This window comes from Bombina bombina, chromosome 8, assembly GCF_027579735.1.
Source record: "Bombina bombina isolate aBomBom1 chromosome 8, aBomBom1.pri, whole genome shotgun sequence".
NCBI classification, from domain to species: Eukaryota; Metazoa; Chordata; class Amphibia; order Anura; family Bombinatoridae; genus Bombina; species Bombina bombina.
The window spans coordinates 135,793,790-135,813,080 of record NC_069506.1 but is presented as its reverse complement, the minus strand read 5'-3'; the positions used below and the strand labels follow the sequence as shown (position 1 = coordinate 135,813,080).

At 37.0% G+C, this 19,291-nt stretch overlaps 1 protein-coding gene across 1 annotated transcript in view; it reads right to left on the bottom strand.

Annotated features, from left to right (window-relative positions):
- IL4I1 (interleukin 4 induced 1) overlaps positions 1–19,291 on the bottom strand; it is an 88,922-nt gene that overhangs the window by 56,055 nt on the left and 13,576 nt on the right. Inside the window, exons 2-3 of the mRNA XM_053690589.1 lie at positions 8,023–8,231; positions 577–686 (exon numbers count right to left, since the gene is read on the bottom strand). Of these exons, the coding sequence (XP_053546564.1) occupies positions 577–686; positions 8,023–8,231 (319 nt within the window). The remainder of the gene's footprint in view (positions 1–576; positions 687–8,022; positions 8,232–19,291) is intronic.

Genomic DNA, 19,291 nt, shown 5'->3' with positions numbered 1-19,291 from the left:
GTGTAAACTGGTGGTACAGCAAATACCTCCATTAAAGGGATAGGAAAGGCAAAATTAAACCTGCAATATTCTGATAGAGCATGTCATTTTAAGTCACTTTTAAATTAACCTCCATTTTCAAATGTGTTTCGTTCTCTTGGTATCCCTTGTTGAAAAAGAATACGCACATATCCGTTCAAGTGGAAGCTAGCTGCTGATTGGTGCCTGTCTTTAGTGATTTGCTAACTAGATGTGTTCAGATAGCTGACTGTAGTGCAATGCTGTTTCTTCAGCAAATAATTACAATAGAATGAAGCAAATTTGATAATAGAAATAAATTGGAAAGTTGTTTAAAATTGTATGTTCTATCCGTATCATGAAAGAAAATCTTGGGGTTTCCTGTCCCTTTAAAGTCTGTGGAGATGTTTTATGTTACAACTAGTTTACACAGTTTATAACAGCAATGGAATGTAAAGCTAACGGTAGGTAAAGGGTTAAATCCTCTATTAACAGCTGAATTAGGTTTTATTTATTTGTAACCAATTGTATTTTGTTTGAAAATAGATGATAATACCAAACAAAAATGTATTGACTTACTTGTGAAAGTTAGGGATTCTCATAGCACCCAGTTCTGCGTACCATCCATTCTTATTCCTAAATGTAAGGATTCTCCCTCCGATACGTTCACTCGCCTCTACAATTGTGATCTGTTAAAAATGAACAAATAAAGTTTCAAAGCCATATATATAAATATATATATATATATACACACAGTGCTTTTTTCGTAAAAAAAAAAGGTGCTAGTACTCAGAAAAAATGTGCCGTTACTCATTGATTTTTTGATTGATATATTCTGCTCAGTAACTTTGAGAAAAGCAAAGAGACAACATTATTTAGAATGTCTGATGTACTTTGTAGCCCCTCTTGTGAAAACTAGAGTATTTACATTATGATTACAAATTTTACCTGTTATGAGTTGGCAGAGGTGGGGGTACTCAGTACCGATGAGTACCGCCACAAAAAAAGCCCTGTATAGATTTATAACCTGTAGACTCTAGTATCCTGCTCTATTAAAGAAAATAACTGCCGAACCATATAAGGAAACAAAGCTCATTCATAGGGGCATATGTTTCAAGGTCTGTCGGACCTGATCCGACATTGCGGATCAGGTCCAACAGACCTTGCTGAATACGGCAAGCAATACGTTTGCCGTATTCAGCATTGCACCAGCAGCTCACAAGAGCTGCTGGTGCAACGCCGCCCCCTGCAGACTCGCGGCCAATGGGCCGCCAGCAGGGGGGTGTCAATCAACCAAATCGTACTCGATCGTGTTGATTTCCGGCGATGTCTGTCCACCTGCTCAGAGCAGGCGGACAGGTTATGGAGCAGCGGTCTTTGTGACCGCTGCTTCATAACTGCTGTTTCTGGCAAGTCTGCAGGCTCGCCAGAAACACGGGGCATCAAGCTCCATTCAGAGCTTGATACATATGCCCCATAGATGGTAATTTAGTATTTCTTATGACATTCAGGGACAGCATATACACACAGTTGCCAATCTCAGACTGTGTTTAAATCAGGATTGACAGTACATTTCTTCCTCAGAGCTAAATTTAACTATATGGGCCATATTACGTAATTACATATTAAGTAGGGATGGGCGAATGTGTTTATATTCGAATTTGAATGTTAGAACGAATGTTATTGTAGAAATTCGATTTACATAATAGAATGTTGATCTAGAACGAATATTCTTAAAAATTCGATTTTCGAATGTTATTTACAGTTTTCGAATGTCACATTCGAATTCGAATGTGACTTTTGAATTCGAATATTACATTTATAAAACACAATTGTAGACTAGAAACACTATTTCGAATTCGAATGTCACATTTCAAATCGAATATCACATTCAAATCGAATATCACATTCGAATTTGAATATTACATTTATAAAAAACAGTTGTAAACTAGAAATACTATTTCGAATTCGAATGTCACATTCGAATTCGAATGTCAGATTCGAATTCGAATATTACATTTAAAAAACACAGTATTAGACTAGAAATACTATTTCGAATTCGAATGTCACATTTGAATCGAATATCACATTCGAATCGAATATTACATTTATTAAACACAGTTGTAAACTAGAAATACTATTTCGAATTCGAATGTCACATTCGAATTCGAATGTCACATGCGAATTCGAATATTACATTTAAAAAACACAGTATTAGACTAGAAATACTATTTTAAATTTGAATGTGACATTTGAATTTGAATGTCACATTCAAATTCGAATATTACATTTAAAACACAGTATTAGACTAGAAATACTATTTCAAAATTGAATGTGACATTCGAATGTAGCAATCGAATTTGAATATTACATTTATTAAACACAGTTGTAGACTAGAAATACTATTTCGAATTTGAATGTCACATTTGAATTTGAATATTACATTTCGAAATTGAATGAATACATAGCTAAACATTCTATTATTCTAACGAATATTTTCAAATTTTATTAAAAAATTCAAAAACGAAAATTCGAAAATAGAATATTAGAATGTTATATAAACATTTGAAATTTGATTCGAACGAACGAATGTATAAAAATTTGTTTTAAATTTCGAATTTTAAGAAACATTCACCCATCCCTAATTACAAGTGGAGCGCTATTTAGCACTTTCACTAGAGCATGCATCGGGTTGCCCTTGTATTATGAGTTGAAAGTAAAAAGTTATTGCTCTCACGCTAACCCGATGTGCGCAAAAAGCTTAACTTAAAATATTGTGCGCACAATAACCTATCCCCCCATAGAAGTCAATGGAGAAAAAGTGGAAAAAACCTTACACTAGGGATGGGCGAACGTTTTGCAACATTCAAAAAATAAAACTAATTTTAACACGTCCGTCGCATCAAATTTTTCGAATGTGTGAACATTTTAACATTAAGTTTAATGTAATAGTATATCTAATATTTTCTTTAAATGTAATATTCAATTCAAATTTTTCTAATAAGTCAATTCAAATTATGCAATATTCAAATTCTAAAAATATTTGGAATAGTATTTTTACAAAATACAAACTGGGCTCAGCACTAAATGTAATCTTCTTAAAGATTCCTGTAAATAGGGGGTGCACATAGATGGGGTTACTGCTTACCCCTATAAACTGTAAAAGTCCAAAAATTCCACAGCACCACAGATTATCTCCAAGGATTACTACTTTATTTCATAGCACATCATGCAAGGTTTGGGCCTCACAGGCCTTAATCACGTATATGAAGCAGACTCACCTATAACTGTAATTTGTAGGCTAGTTCATTAGTAGCCTCTGGAAGATAGTTATCTCATTATATTCTACCCTGTTCTTACTAATGTGTGTGTTGTAATATGTATTTGCTATTATTTTTATTCTTAATTTTAAATGCATATTGGAGCATATTGGAGGACCATATATCTTTCTTGTTCCTTGTTTAATGGTTTTACTTTCCTACATGGATGCCTCTCTTATCTCTGTAAATTGTGAACTTTCCCTGTGTTTTTTCCCCGAACGACCCCTAGCTCAAATGTCCATAGATACCCCCTCCCTTAACTTTTTTGGAAAGTCCATCTAACACTAATATATCTCTCTCCCTAAGCTGAATTTAAAGTATATCTGCCACAGTCTAAAGAAATTCAGAGCTGAATATTTCAGCTGTTCCACTGCTCTCTGCAAACAGGTAGCCTCTGGAAGATAGTTGAGGCAGTGCTCCAAGACCAGTTCACAGAGGTAGAAAAGTGGATCTCACTCTTCCTAAACACTGACAAAACTGTTTTGTACCTAAATTACACAAACTACAAAATTCCCATCTGTGCATCAAAACAAAATCAAATTGCACACTGACCGCAGTCGACTCTTTCAAATACTTGGGTATGTTGTTAGACCCCGATCTATCTTTTGGCCTCCACATAGAAAAAGTTGCATCTAAACTCTATCTAAAACTAGGTGCCCTGTACAGAAACAAATCCTGCCTCAGCCCTACAGTAAAGGAAAAGATTGTACAGCAAATGCAGATGCCAATCATGGATTATGGGGATGTAGTATATGCACCTGCACCGCAAACTCACCTTAATAAATGTAATACACTGTATAACTCGTTCTGCTGCTTTGTGCTACAATGTAACTACAGTACAGGACCCACCATTGTGACATGCTAAAAGAACTAAACTGGCTGACGCTGGAATCCAGACGCACCCTCCATCTTTCCAGCCTTGTGTTTAAGAGCCTTTCTGGGAAGCTCCCACCCTACCTGAGCAGAATGCTCTCCCCGGCTATTCCCACCTCCTATAACCTCCGATCCAATACCAGCACATTATTTAGCTTGCCTCAATACAAAAAAAAAGCAGCTCGATCCTCCTTTTCCTACAGAGCACCACAATTATGGAACAACCTCCCGCACACTTTCAAACCTTCCCCAAGCCTAAAATCCTTTAAGAGATCCCTCTCTGCATATCTCAAAACAGAATGCTCCTGTCATGGTTGATTATATATTTCCTACCTGATCTATGTTAAATTTTACATATATTATGTATTAATATTGTTTCTGTATTTTATCTTACCCTATTGTAACAATGCAATGTTTTGTGGACCCAGGACATACTTGAAAACGAGAGAAATCTCAATGTATCCTTCATGGTAAAATATTTTATAACTAAATAACTAAATAAATAAAACACTAATTGTACAAATATGATATCAAAGTACTATATGTGATCATTAAACGCCACCTCGTGGCCAACATTTTTCATTACATGCATATACTGCTTTAGGATATGTAACCATTTAAAAACAATAGAAAAGAGAGAGGACATATAACAGCCCAACACTTTCCAAAGGGACAATCATTACTTTTTCAACATTATATGACATTCTTATGTAGCTTTTTTCATCTCTTTTAAATTCTAAACATCACACAAATATATAGGAAACTCACATAAATACAGAAAAATATATTTCTATATTTAAACATTTGGGGTGCATGCTCTCTAGTGATATATCCAGTAAGTTTTGTTTTACAATATTTTCTCTATTGCCACCTCCCCTTAATTTTTCAACATGGTCCATGATTTGCCATCTCATCTGACTAATACTATGACCTGCTTTTAGAAAATGTAATAGTATTTCTAATGCTCTCTTTAAATGTAATATTTGAATTATGCAATATTTGAAATAGAAACATTCAAATTGATATTTTTGCATCTATTATGTATCAATTTACTAAATTCCATACCACATGAACTATTGAACTTCTGAATAGTATTTGTTAAAATGAATGCTACCATAAAAATTTCAAATGTGGATGTTCGATCCAATTATGATAATTTGAAAACAAAAGTAACATTCTAATACTAAATTTTAATGGATTTTCATTCTCATCAACATTCAGAAACACTGAATTGGAATGTGAAATATTTACAGTAAATACACACTATTAAATATTAATATTAAATAAAAATGCTTTAAAGGGACAGTCTAGTATTAATTAAACTTTCATTATTCAGATAGGACTTTTAATTTTAATCAACTTTCCAATTTACTTTTATAATCAAATTTGCATTTTTCTCTTGGTATTCTTAGTTTAAACTAAACATAGGTAGGCTCATGTGCTAATTTCTAAGCCTTTGAGGGCTGCCTCTTATCACATGCTGTTTAAATCTCTTTTCAACACAAAGAGACAGAAAGTACACGTGGGCCATATAGATAACACTGTGTTCAGGCACAGGGGGTTATTTAAGATCTAGCACAATACAATGCTAAATTTAAGACAATAGATAATAAACAGTCACAGTCATGTGATCTGGGGGCTGGAAGAAGATTCCTAGATACAAGGTAATCACAGAGGTAAAAAGTACATTAATATAACTGTGTTGTTTGTGCAAAACTGGGGAATGGGTAATAAAGGGATTATCTATCTTTTAAAACAATAACAATTCTATGGTAGACTGTCCCTTTAACATGTTTTCATCTACGTAACTTCAAAGGGCCCCAATTCCCATATACAGCATATACAGTATATATATATCTATATATATATATATATATATATATATATATATATATATATATATATATATATATATATATATATATATATATATAGTGCTTCTTTTTTAAAGAAAAGGTGCCGGTACTCAAAAAAAGTGCCGTTACTCACTGATTATTGATTGATATTTTCTGCTCAGTAACTTTGAGAAAAGCAAAGGGACAGCATTATTTATGTGTGATGTACATTGCAGCCCCTTCTTGTGAAAGCTAGTGTATTTACATGATTATTACTAATATTACCTGTTATGAGTTGGCAGAGGTGGGTGTACTAAGTACCAGCGAGTACCCACACAAAAAAAGCCCTGTATATACATATGTATTTATGTGTTTATATGTGTATATATGTCTGTATATTGGCAGATTTAAATTAGCCAATAGGATTGACTGATTTAAAATCAGTCATTTGAAATTAAGTGTAATCCTATATATTGGGGTTCCGAGTTTCTGGAATTTCAGTGTGCAGCAGTGACCGCATAGAGCCAAAAAAATAAGACACAGAGCGGAGGCAGTGGAAGAAACCGACAAAGTCCGCCTCTGCGAAGATGGGCCCCGGTGCCAGGAACCGCGACAAAGAGGTCCCCAAAGTGGAAGAAGGTATGGAGCAGAGGTGGTGGAAGAGTCAATCAAAGTCTGCCTCTGCCACCGTGAAGATAGGCCCCCAGTGCCAGGAGCCGGGACTAAGAGGAGCCAAATTTCCAAACGATGCGTACAAATTTTGGGGTTAGTTAGGGCTTTTTGGGGTGGGTTTTTTTATTTTTAAGTTTAGGCTCTTTTATTTTAACTTTTCTTTTCTATGGTAGTTTTTTGTTAGGTAGATTTTGTTATTTTGTGGGGCTGTGGGGTTAGTTGCAATTGTTTTCTGTTTGTAAAAGAGCTGAAATCACTTTCAATGCCCTACAAAAGGCCCTTTTAATGGATATTGTAATTTATTTTCATATTAGGATTTAGGATTTTTTTTATGGGGTATGTAGTTTAGTGTTAAGTATAATGGTGTTTTTTTATTTTGGATACTGTAGTTTATTATTTTGTTGTAACTTTTTAGTTTAGAGGGGGGTTTCATTTAGAGAGGGGGCTAGGCGTTAGGTAGAGTAGGGTTAATAGATTAGTACTTGTAGTGGGTATGTGGCGGTATAGGGGTTAATAGATTAGTACTTGTGGTGGGTATGTGGTGGTATAGGGGTTACTAGGATAGATACTTGGGGTGTGTATGTGGCGGTATAGGGGTTAATAGATTAGTACTTGTGGTGGGTATGTGGTGGTATAAGGGTTAATAGGATAGATACTTGCAGTGGGCTAGTGGCATTATAGGGGTTAATAGGATAGATACTTGCCATGGGTATGTGGCTGTATAGGGGTTAATAGTTTAGTACTTGCTGTTGGTATGTGGCAGTAAATGTGTTAATAGGATAGATACTTGTGATGGGCTAGTGGGGATTTAGGAGTTAATAATTTGTTACTTGCGGTGGATATGTGGCGGTATAGGGGTTAATAGGATAGTACTTGTAATGGATATGTGGCAGTTTAGATCTTTATTAGACTAGTGTTAGTTTGCGATCATGGGATACTTTGGTTTAGGGGTATTGGTGTTAGTGGCTAGGCACAGTATTTATATTTCAAAGGATCCTTTTACTAGATCTCCAAATAGGGCAGCTATGCTGGGTGTTATCTATAACCAATGGCATGTATAGTAAATACCTCTCGGTGATGCAGCTAAATCGGGTGCTTGGGGAATTTAGACAGACTCGCTCAACATAGCAGTGGATCCCTTGGAATATTTTGCCGCCTCATAGTATTTTTTATTACCGTGGCCTAAGTGATATTGCATTGTCCTTTTATCATGCATTTGTTGATTATGCAAATCTACAGTAATTGCTGGTCCTTTAATGCAGCATGATCAAGTACTTTACAGAGAGATTAATATATTGCTTCATACCGTATACACAAAAACATACCTTGTGCCCTGCATCTTCTAGCACCTTTGCTGCTGTTAATCCAGAAATTCCAGCCCCTACAATTACAATATGCTTTGGATTTTTCGTTTTGGTGAGACCATGATGAACTATGCTCAGCAATTCATCATAATCTTTGTCTTGTAGACATTTTGCAAGTGGATCATCTTCTGAGAAAACAGCTTCCCAAAGCAAACAAATTGCAATCAACACTAAATAAAAAAGAGTAAATATTTTAATTAAATGTTACTACAGTTGTTATTTTTATGAATTTATTTTTTAATCTCATCCATATAGTTGTATCCAATGTTTTTGTAGATGAAAGGTGAGTGTAGAGGAAAATGCTGATATTAAGAGATAAAGTGTTGATGCCAGGGTGTTTTCTTTTGTTTCTATTAGTTTGAATGTCAACATAATTTATCTAAAATGTGGTTAAGATTCTCAATTTTTATATATCTGGATAGAGAAGGCAGCTACCACAAAAATAACCCCTTTCAAAGATTACATTTAAGAAAATCAATTACATTTTAAAGTACTATATTAAATCGTGTTTAAATTATAGTTGCACAGAAGTGTAGCTATAGTTTAAATGTGATTAATTTATTACTTAAAGGGACAATGTGTTATAACATTTGTTTTCCCGTAATGTGTTCCAAAGGACTTATTATATCTACTGCAGAGCATTAAATGTCTAGGAATTTGTTCCTTCCTGTTTATTTTATTTTTAAAATAAAAGGTTTTGCTCATTAAAAGCATCACCTGTTGTTTTCAAAAACATGCCCATAAAATGGACTATGAGGCCCATTTATCAAGCTCCGAACGGAGCTTGAGGGCCTGTGTTTCTGGCGAGTCTTCAGACTCGCCAGAAACACAAGTTATGGAGCAGCTTACTCCATAACCCTGTCTGCCTGCTCTGATGAGGAGGACAGAGATCCCCACAATTCAACCCGATCGAGTACGATCGGGTTGATTGACACCCCCTGCTGGCGGCCGATTGGCCGTGAGTCTGCATGGGGCAGCGTTGCACCAGCAGCTCACAATGGTGCAATGCTGAATACGGAGAGCGTATTGCTCTCCGCATTCAGCGATGTCTGTCGGACCTGATCCCCACTTTTTGATTGACATTTGATAAATAGGCCTCTAAGTCTGCAGTTAAAGCACACCTATTTATTTTATCTATGTCTAAAGACAGAAACCTAATAGTTAGTAACTATTTATAGTTTCATAACTCAATATTTATAGAAAATATATATATATATATATATATATATATATTATTCTTAAAAAATCCAAAATTACTGAACCGATTTTTTTTAGATTGTCAGCGTTGTTGTAACTGAGAATGATTAGCAAATTTTAGCGGAAGGTATAAACTTTTCAAAAATTGAAAAACATTTAAAATTGCTTGAACTTAAACTATGGCTACATGGTGATTTTTCTAAATTTGAGACATATACGAATTTTAAAATACAATAAATTACATTTTTGTTCAGAAGTATTGACTTGATAAATGATAATATTCAGGTTTCTGATCATTGCCAACAATTAAATGTTTTTGCGTTATTTCACTAATAGGCATCAACAACAATAATGGAATTGCAAATGATATAAATATTTTTGTTATATATCCCAGTCTATCACAATTCCCGTGCAAAATGATGGTATAGCAGCTAATGGGATATATTTATGTATTTTTATTTCCATCTGTAAGCCATTCTAATCAATCATAAGAGCCTTCCTTATTATGTAATCTAGGAGTCTCTCCTTCACATAAAGAATGCTACACAGCAACATAACCATGTGTCAAGATAAAATTTGTGCTTCAATTTTTTTTAGGGTCCTCATTGTACTGACAAGACTTCTTAGATCATCTCGCCTTAGAGGAGAGCTTTAGATCATCTCACTTTAGAGGAGAGGTTTAGATAATCTTGCCTTAGAGGAGAGCTTTAGATCATCTCGCCTTAGAGGAGAGCTTTAGATCATCTTGCATTAGAGGAGGGCTTTAGATCATCTTGTCTTAGAGGAGAGCTTTAGATCATCTCGCCTTAGAGGAGAGCTTTAGATCATCTCGCCTTAGAGAAGAGCTTTAGATTATCTTGCCTTAGAGGAGAGTTACAAATCATCAGACAGAAGAAAGAAATGCTCACCCAGTAATGAACAATGGCTCAGTATCTTGTTCTTTAGCAGGTCACCACCTTGAAGAAACTTCTTTAAACCCAACTGTGCCTTTCACAGAGAAGAACTTTCCTGAAATAAATTACTTTGATCCAACCAGTGAAAGAATAGCAGCATTCCAGTTCTCAAAATTACTTCTGTTTATTTAAACATCACCTCCAAATGAAACAAACAATGAAGTTTTGGGTGTTAACCCTTAATCATCTTGCATACACTTTACAAAACTGTCGCACCTTAAATACCTCCCACTACAACACCTATCATACCTGTGTTTATTAACACCTAGGTATTGGCTAACACCATGCCCTCTAGTGTTCATTCATATATAACATCTTCTCTAAATATATATACACTAGTCCTAAAGCCTGTTTACACAGGCCATTTTTTGCAGTACAGAGGTCCCACCGCTTGCCCTCTCTCCCTCCCCCTCTCTTTTGCTCTCTCTCTCCCCCCTCTCTTTTGCTCTCTCTCTCCCCCTCTCTTTTGCACTCTCTCTCTCTCCCCATCTCTTTTGCGCTCTCTCCCCCCTCTCTTTTGCACTCTCTCTCTCCCCCTCTCTTTTGCACTCTCTCTCCCCCCTCTCTTTTGTGCTCTCTCTCCCCCCCCCTCTCTTTTGCACTCTCTCCCCCCTCTCTTTTTATCTCTCTCCCCCCCTCTCTTTTGCTCTCTCTCCCCCCTCTCTTTTGCTCTCTCTCCCCTCTCTTTTGCTCTCTTTCTCTCTCTCCCCTCTCGTTTGCTCTCTCTCCATCCCTCTCTTTTGCTCTCACTTCCCCCTCTCTATTGCTCTCTCCCCCCCCCCCTCCCCCCTCTCTCCCCCTCTCTCCCCCCTCTCTCTCTCTCCCCCCCCCCTCTCTCTCTCTCCCCCCTCTCTCTCCCCCCTCTCTCTCTCCCCCCCTCTCTCTCTCTCTCCCCCTCTCTCCCCCTCTCTCTCTCTCCCCCTCTCTCTCCTCCTCTTTCTCTCTCTCCCCCCTCTCTCCTCTCTCTCTCTCCCCTTTCTCTCTCCCCCTCTCTCTCTCTCCCCCTCTCTCTCTCCCCCCTCTCTCTCTCCCCCCTCTCTTCTTTTGCTCTCTCTCCCTCTTTTCTTTTGCTCTCTCTCTTTCCCCCTCTTATTTTCTCTCTCCCACCTCTCTTGCTATTTCCCCTCTCTTTTGCTCTCTCTTATCCTATCTTTAGCTCTTTCCCATCTCTTTTGTTCTCTCCCCCTCTTTCTATTACTCCCACCTCTATATCTCTCTCCCCTCTATCTCGTGTGCATGACCGTGCCCAGCCCCGCCACCTGTCACGCCCGGGTCCACCCCAGTCACGCCCGGCCCCGCCCACTTCATGCCCGGCCCGTCCACTTCTGCCGCACCAGATCAGGTAGGGACTCTAAGGCCAGGTGTGTTTGTCCTCATGCTGTCTCTACTGCACATGACAGCTTTGGACAAACACACTTGGCCTTTTATATTATAGGATATGGCTGAAAAGGGCATATACTGTATCACACAGCCCATGCCCTTATCAATATCGTTATTCACAGTTTACCATTTGACATCTATAGAATACATATTGATGTTAAAAGAACCTACCCTACATTACTATAAAAAGATAAATATATCAAAATCTTTATTCATCCCTGCTGGACCTTTTGCTTCCAACTTATAAATCCAGTATAGTTCACACTGTTTAAGCATTTGTTCCCAATTTCCCCCTTGCCTGGGTACCTGAATATAATTGATAATTTGAAATCTTAGCTGTGAGACACTATGTCCCGCCTGCAGAAAATGCTCGGCCACTGGGGATTTCATACACTTCGTTTTAATATTTTATTTATGTTAAATAATTCTGTCCCTTATCTGACGGGTAAATTCTCCTACATCAATCCGGGCACATGGGCATTTAAGTAGGTAAATGGCATGGCTAGTATTACATGTAACGTATCCCTTAATGTCAAATCTCTTTCCTGTTTTAGGATGTGAAAATGTGGATCCCTTGATCATATTATTAAAATTAAAACAATTTAAACATGGGAAGCAGTCTGCATTCTTCTTCCCAATAAAAGATTGTTTACTTACTTTTTTAGAGCCAATGAGGCCGAATTATCAAATGTCTGTCGGACCTGATCCAACAGTGCGGATCAGGTCTGACAGACATCGCTGAATGTGGAGAGCAATGCGCTCTTCATATTCAAAATTGCATTAGCAGCTCACATAGAGCTGCTGGTGCAACGCCGCCCCCTGCAGACTCGCGACCAATCGGCCGCCAGCAGGGAGGTGTCAATCAACCCGATCGTACACGATCAGGTTGAATTGTGGCGATACCTGTCCGCCTCATCAGAGCAGGCGGACAGGGTTATGGAGCAGTGGTCTTTAGACCGCTGCTTCATAACTGCTGTTTCTGGCGAGCCTGAAACACGGGCCCTCAAGCTCTGTTTGGAGCTTGATAAATGGGCCTCAATATCCGCTCTAATTAATGTGTCCTTTAGGTTACAGGCCCTTCTATAGGCCAGCATAAGGGTTGTTGAAATTCTATAATTTCTGGATTACAAATATGTAACTTGTTTACTTAGTACCTTTTTGTATCTTTCTGCTCCATTCATTGTAGTCACTAGTGAAAAGAATCCTCTTATGTACAGATTTATTAATTACTTTATCTGTTTTTATACAATTGCAGGGTACAGTTATAGCATCCAATGTCGCCCCCACATACGCAAATATATTTAGGAATATTTTTGAGGAGAATTTTGTCTACCAACACAAACTTTTTTTGTGATATGCGTGTTAGACTTATAGTCTCAAATGATAACACGTATGATATCACATGAAAAGATTTCAAGAAATAGGTCAATCCTTTATTGATAGGGGATATGACCCTAATTTCATTCAGAAAGAGATCTCTGACATCATAAGGGTCAGCAGGCGAGAATTATTGAATGATTAAAAAAAACAGATAAAGTAAATAATAAATCTGTACATAAGAGGATAATTTTCGCTAGTGTCTACCATGAACAGAGCAGAGGGATACAAAAGGTACTATGTAAACATTGGCAAGTGTTACAAGTTTGTAATCCAGAAATTATAGAATTTCAACAACCCCCTATGCTGGCCTATAGAAGGGGCCGTAACCTAAAGGACACATTAATTAAATCTAACACCTGCAAAAAAGCAGCGTAAAACTCAGTAACGCAGCCCCATTGATTCCTATGGGGAAACAAAATTTATGTTTACACCTAACACCCTAACATGAACCCCGAGTATAAACACCCCTAATATTACACTTATTAACCCCTAATCTGCCACCCCCAACATCACCAACACCTGCATTATATTTATTAACCCCTAATCTGCCGCTCCGGACACCGCCGCCACCTACATTATACTTATTAACACCTAATCTGCTGTCCCCAAGATCGCCAACACCTACATTATATTTATTAACCCCTAATCTGCCGCCCCCAATATCACCATAACCTACCTACACTTATTAACCCCTAATCTGCCGCCCCAAATGTCGCCGCCACTATATTAAATTTATTAACCCCTAAATCTAAGTCTAACCCTAACCCTAACACCCCCTAACTTAAATATAATTTAAAGAAATCTAAATAAAATTACTATCATTAACTACATTATTCCTATTTAAAACTAAATATTTACCTATAAAATAAACCCTAAGCTAGCTACAATATAACTAATAGTTACATTGTAGCTATCTTAAGGTTTATTTTTATTTTACAGGCAAGTTTGTATTTATTTTAACTAGGTAGAATAGTTATTAAATAGTTATTAACTATTTAATAACTACCTAGCTAAAATAAATACAAATTTACCTGTAAAATAAAACCTAACCTAAGTTACAATAACACCTAACCTTACAGTATAATTAAATAAATTCCCTACATTAAATACAATTAAATAAATTAAATACAATTAGCCAAATCACAAAAAACCCACTAAATTACAGAAAATAAAAAACAAATTACAGATCTTTAAACTAATTACACCTAATCTAAGAGCCCTATCAAAATAAAAAAGCCAACCCAAAATAAAAAAAACCCTAGCCTAAACTAAACTACCAATAGCCCTTAAAAGGGCCTTTTGCGGGGCATTGCCCCATAGAAATCAGGGCAATGGGGAGCTTAGGTTTTTTTAGTTAGTATTTTATTTGGGGGGTTGGTTGTGTGGGTGGTGGGTTTTACTGTTGGGGGTGGGTGTTTGTATTTTTTTTTACAGGAAAAAGAGCTGATTTCTTTGGAGCAATGCCCCGCAAAAGGCCCTTTTAAGGGCTATTGGTAGTTTAGGCTAAACGCAGCCCCATTGATTCATATGGGGAAACAAAATTTATGTTTACACCTAACACCCTAACATGTACCCCGAGTATAAACACCCCTAATCTTACACTTATTAACCCCTAATCTGCCACCCCCAACATCACCGACACCTGCATTATATTTATTAACCCCTAATCTGCCGCTCCAGACACCGCCGCCACCTACATTATACTTATTAACCCCTAATCTGCTGCCCCCAAAATCGCCAACACCTACATTATATTTATTAACCCCTAATCTGCCGCCCCCAATGTCGCCATAACCTACCTAAACTTATTAACCCCTAATCTGCCGCCCCCAACGTCGCAGCCACTATAATAAATTTATTAACCCCTAAATCTCAGTCTAACCCCAACTCTAACACCCCCTAACTTAAATATAATTTAAAGAAATCTAAATAAAATTACTATCATTAACTACATTATTCCTATTTAAAACTAAATATTTACCTATAAAATAAACCCTAAGCTAGCTACAATATAACTAATAGTTACATTGTAGCTATCTTAGGGTTTATTTTTATTTTACAGGCAAGTTTGTATTTATTTTAACTAGGTAGAATAGTTATTAAATAGTTATTAACTATTTAATAACTACCTAGCTAAAATAAATACAAATGTACCTGTAAAATAAAACCTAACCTAAGTTACAATAACACCTAACCTTACACTATAATTAAATAAATTCCCTACATTAAATACAATTAAATAAATTAAATACAATTAGCTAAATCACAAAAAAACACTAAATTACAGAAAATAAAAAACAAATTACAAATTACACTTTAAACTAATTACACCTAATCTAAGAGCCCTATCAAAATAAAAAAGCCCCCCCAAAATAAAAAAAAACCCTAGACTAAACTACCAATAGCCCTTAAAAGGGCCTATTGTGGGGCATTGCCCCAAAGAAATCAGCTCTTTTTCCTGTAAAAAAAAAAATACAAACACCCTCCCAACAGTAAAACCCACCACCCACACAACCAACCCCCCAAATAAAATACTAACTAAAAAAACAAAGCTCTCCATTGCCCTGAAAAGCTCTATTGCGGCCCAAAGTCCCTAATCTAAAAAATAAACCCACCCAATACACCCTTAAAAAAATCCTAACACTAACCCTCGAAGATTCACTTACCGGGAGAAGTCTTCATCCAAGCGGCAAGATGTCCTCAACAAAGCCGGCAGAAGTAGTCCTCCAGACAGGCAGAAGTCTTCATCCAGATGGCATCTTCTATCTTCATCCTTCTGGCGCAGAGCGGCTCCATCTTCAAGACATCTGACGCGGAGCATCCTCTTCTTCCGATGGCTTCTTCGTAATGAATATCACTTTAAGTGACGTCATCTAAGATGGCATCCCTTAGATTCCGATTGGCTGATAGAATTCTATCAGCCAATCGGAATTAAGGTAGAAAAAATCCAATAGGATTGAGCTGGCATTCTATTGGCTGTTCCAATCAGCCAATAGAATGCAAGCTCAATCCTATTGGCTGATTGGATCCACCAATAGGATTGAAGTTCAATCCTATTGGCTAATTGCATCAGCCAATAGGATTTTTTCTACCTTAATTCCGATTGGCTGATAGAATTCTATCAGCCAATCGGAATCTAAGGGACGCCATATTGGATGAAATCACTTAAAGTGATATTCATTACAAAGAAGCCGTCGGAAGAAGAGGATGCTCCGCGTTGGATGTCTTGAAGATGGACCCGCTCCGTGCCGGAAGGATGAAGATAGAAGATGCCATCTGGATGAAGACTTCTGCCCATCTGGAGGACCACTTCTGCCCGTCTGGAGGACCCACTTCTGCCGGCTTCGTTGAGGACATCTTGCCGCTTAAATGAAGACTTCTCTTTACTTTGGTGGTTAGCGTTAGGATTTTTTTAAGGGTGTATTGGGTGGGTTTATTTATTAGATTAGGGACTTTTGGCCGCAATAGAGCTAAATGCCCTTTTAAGGGCAATGCCCATACAAATGCCCTTTTCAGGGCAATGGGGAGCTTAGGTTTTTTTAGTTAGTAATTTATTTGGGGGGTTGGTTGTGTGGGTGGTGGGTTTTACTGTTGGGGGTGGGTGTTTGCATTTTTTTTACAGGAAAAAGAGTAGACATGTGCGATTTGATTCGGTCCGAATCGAAATTCGGATGAATTTGTCGGAATTCGGAGATTCGGATCGATTTTGAATTTTCCGATTTTGCGGTAGTAGCCGAATCTACCGAATAAATCCGAATCGATTCGAATTTATTCGGTAGATTCGGATGGATTCAGATGGCCGTGTATTACACTAGTATTGTACAGTATACTAGTGTAATACACAGCACATCCTACTTAACACTTACCAAAATCCGAAATGCTGAATCGATTCGAACCGAATCAAACCGAATAAACCGAATTTTTCATGAATCCGAAAGAATCCGAAACCAATTCATTCGATTTCTTTCTAATTCGAAAATGATCCGAACCGAAATTCGAATCGATCCGAATCGATCCGAACCAAACCGAATTTTTCGAAAGCTGCACATGTATAAAAAAGAAGTTGATTTCTTTGGAGCAATGCCCCGCAAAAGGCCCTTTTAAGGGCTATTGGTAGTTTAGTTTAGGCTTGGTTTTTTTTATTTTGGGGGGGGCTTTTTATTTTGATAGGGCTATTAGATTAGGTGTAATTAGTTTAAATATCTTGTAATTTTGTTTTCTATGTTCTGTAATTTAGTGGGGTTTATTTATCTAATTTAATTTATTTAATTTGCATTTAATGTAGGGAATTTATTTAATTATAATGTAAGGTTAGGTGTTATTGTAACTAAGGTTAGGTTTTATTTTACAGGTAAATTTGTATTTATTTTAGCTAGGTAGTTATTAAATAGTTAATAACTATTTAATAACTATTCTACCTAGTTAAAATAAATGCAAACTTGCCTGTAAAATAAAAATGAACCCTAAGTTAGATACAATGTAACTATTAGTTATATTGTAGCTAGCTTAGGGTTTATTTTATAGGTAAGTATTTAGTTTAAAATAGGAATAATGTAGTTAATGATAGTAATTTTATTTAGATTTATTTAAATTATATTTAAGTTAGGGGGTGTTAGGGTTAGACTTAGGTTTAGGGGTTAATACATTTAATATAGTGACAGCGACGATTGGGACAGCAGATTAGGGGTTAATAAATGTAGGTGGCGGCAATGTTGGTTGTAGCAGATTAGGGGTTAATAAATATAATGTAGGTTTGCAGCGATGTCCAGAGCAGAAGATTAGGTGTTAATAAGTATAATGTAGGTGGCGGCGATGTTAGGGGCGGCAGATTAGGGGTTAATAATATTTAACTAGTGTTTGCAAGGCGGGAGTGTGGCGGTTTAGGGGTTTCATGTGTTCATAAAAGTGGCGGCGATGTCTGGAGTGGCAGATTAGGGGTTAAAATTTTTATTATAGTGTTTGCGATGCGGGAGGGCCTCGGTTTAGGGGTTAATAGGTAGTTTATGGGTGTTAGTGTACTTTTTAGCACTTTAGTTATGATTTTTTGCTACGGCTTTGTAGTGTAAAACTACTGACTTTAAAATGCGTTAGGAAACTTGACGGGGTAGGGTGTACAGCTCACTTTTTGGCCTTCTAGGACAGAATCGTAATACCGGCGCTATGGAAGTCCCATAGAAAAAAAAGACTTTACGAAGTTTACGTAAGTCGGTTTGCGGTAAGGCCAAAAAAGTGTGCGGTGCCCCTAAACCTGCAAGACTCGTAATACCAGCGGTAGTGAAAAAGCAGCGTTAGGCCCTGTTAACGCTGCTTTTTCAGCTTACCGCAAAACTCGTAATCTAGCCGAATGTTTTATTGGGAAGAAGAATGCAGGCTGCTTCCCGTGTTTAAATTGTTTTAATTGTAATAATATGATCAAGAGATACACATTTACACATCCTAAAACAGGAAAGAAATCGACATTAAGGGATAATTTACATGCAATACTACCCATGTCATTTACCTACTTAAATGCCTGTGTGCCCAGATTTATGAAGAAGAATCTACCCGTCAGATAAGGGACAGAATTATTGAACACAAATCGAATATTAGAACCAAATGTATGAAACCCCCAGTGGCCGAGCATTTTCTACAGGCGGGAAATAGTGCCTGATAGTTAAGATTTCAAATTATCAATAATATTCAGGTACCCAGGCTAGGGGGAAATAGGAAAAGAATGCTTAAAGGGACAGTCCACACCAGAATTTTTGTTGTTTAAAAAGATAGATAATCCCTTTGTTACCCATTCCCCAGTTTTGCACAGAAAACTCAGTTATAATAATACACGTTTTACCTCTGTGATTACCTTGTATCAAAGCCTCTGCAAACTGCCCCCTTATTTCAGTTCTTTTGACAGACTTGCATTTTAGCCAATCAGTGCTGACTCCTAGGTAACTCCACGTGCATGAGCTAAATGTTATCTATATTACCCACATGAACTAATGCCCTCTAGTGGTGAAAATCTGGGTAAACATGCATTTAGATAAGAGGCGGCCTTCAAAGTCTAAGAAATTATCATATCTGCCTACCTAGGTTTAGTTTCCCACTAAGAATACCAAGAGAACAAAGCAAAATTGGTGATAAAAGTAAATTGGAAAGTTGTTTAAAATTACATGCCCTATCTGAATCATTAAAGTTTATTTTGGACTGACTGTCCCTTTAAACAGCGTGAACTATACTGTATCTATAAGTTGGAAGCAAAAGGTCCAGCACGCAGGAATACAGAGTTTTGATCTATCAATTTTTTTTTTATTTTTTTTTTATTTTTTTTATTTTTTTCCAAA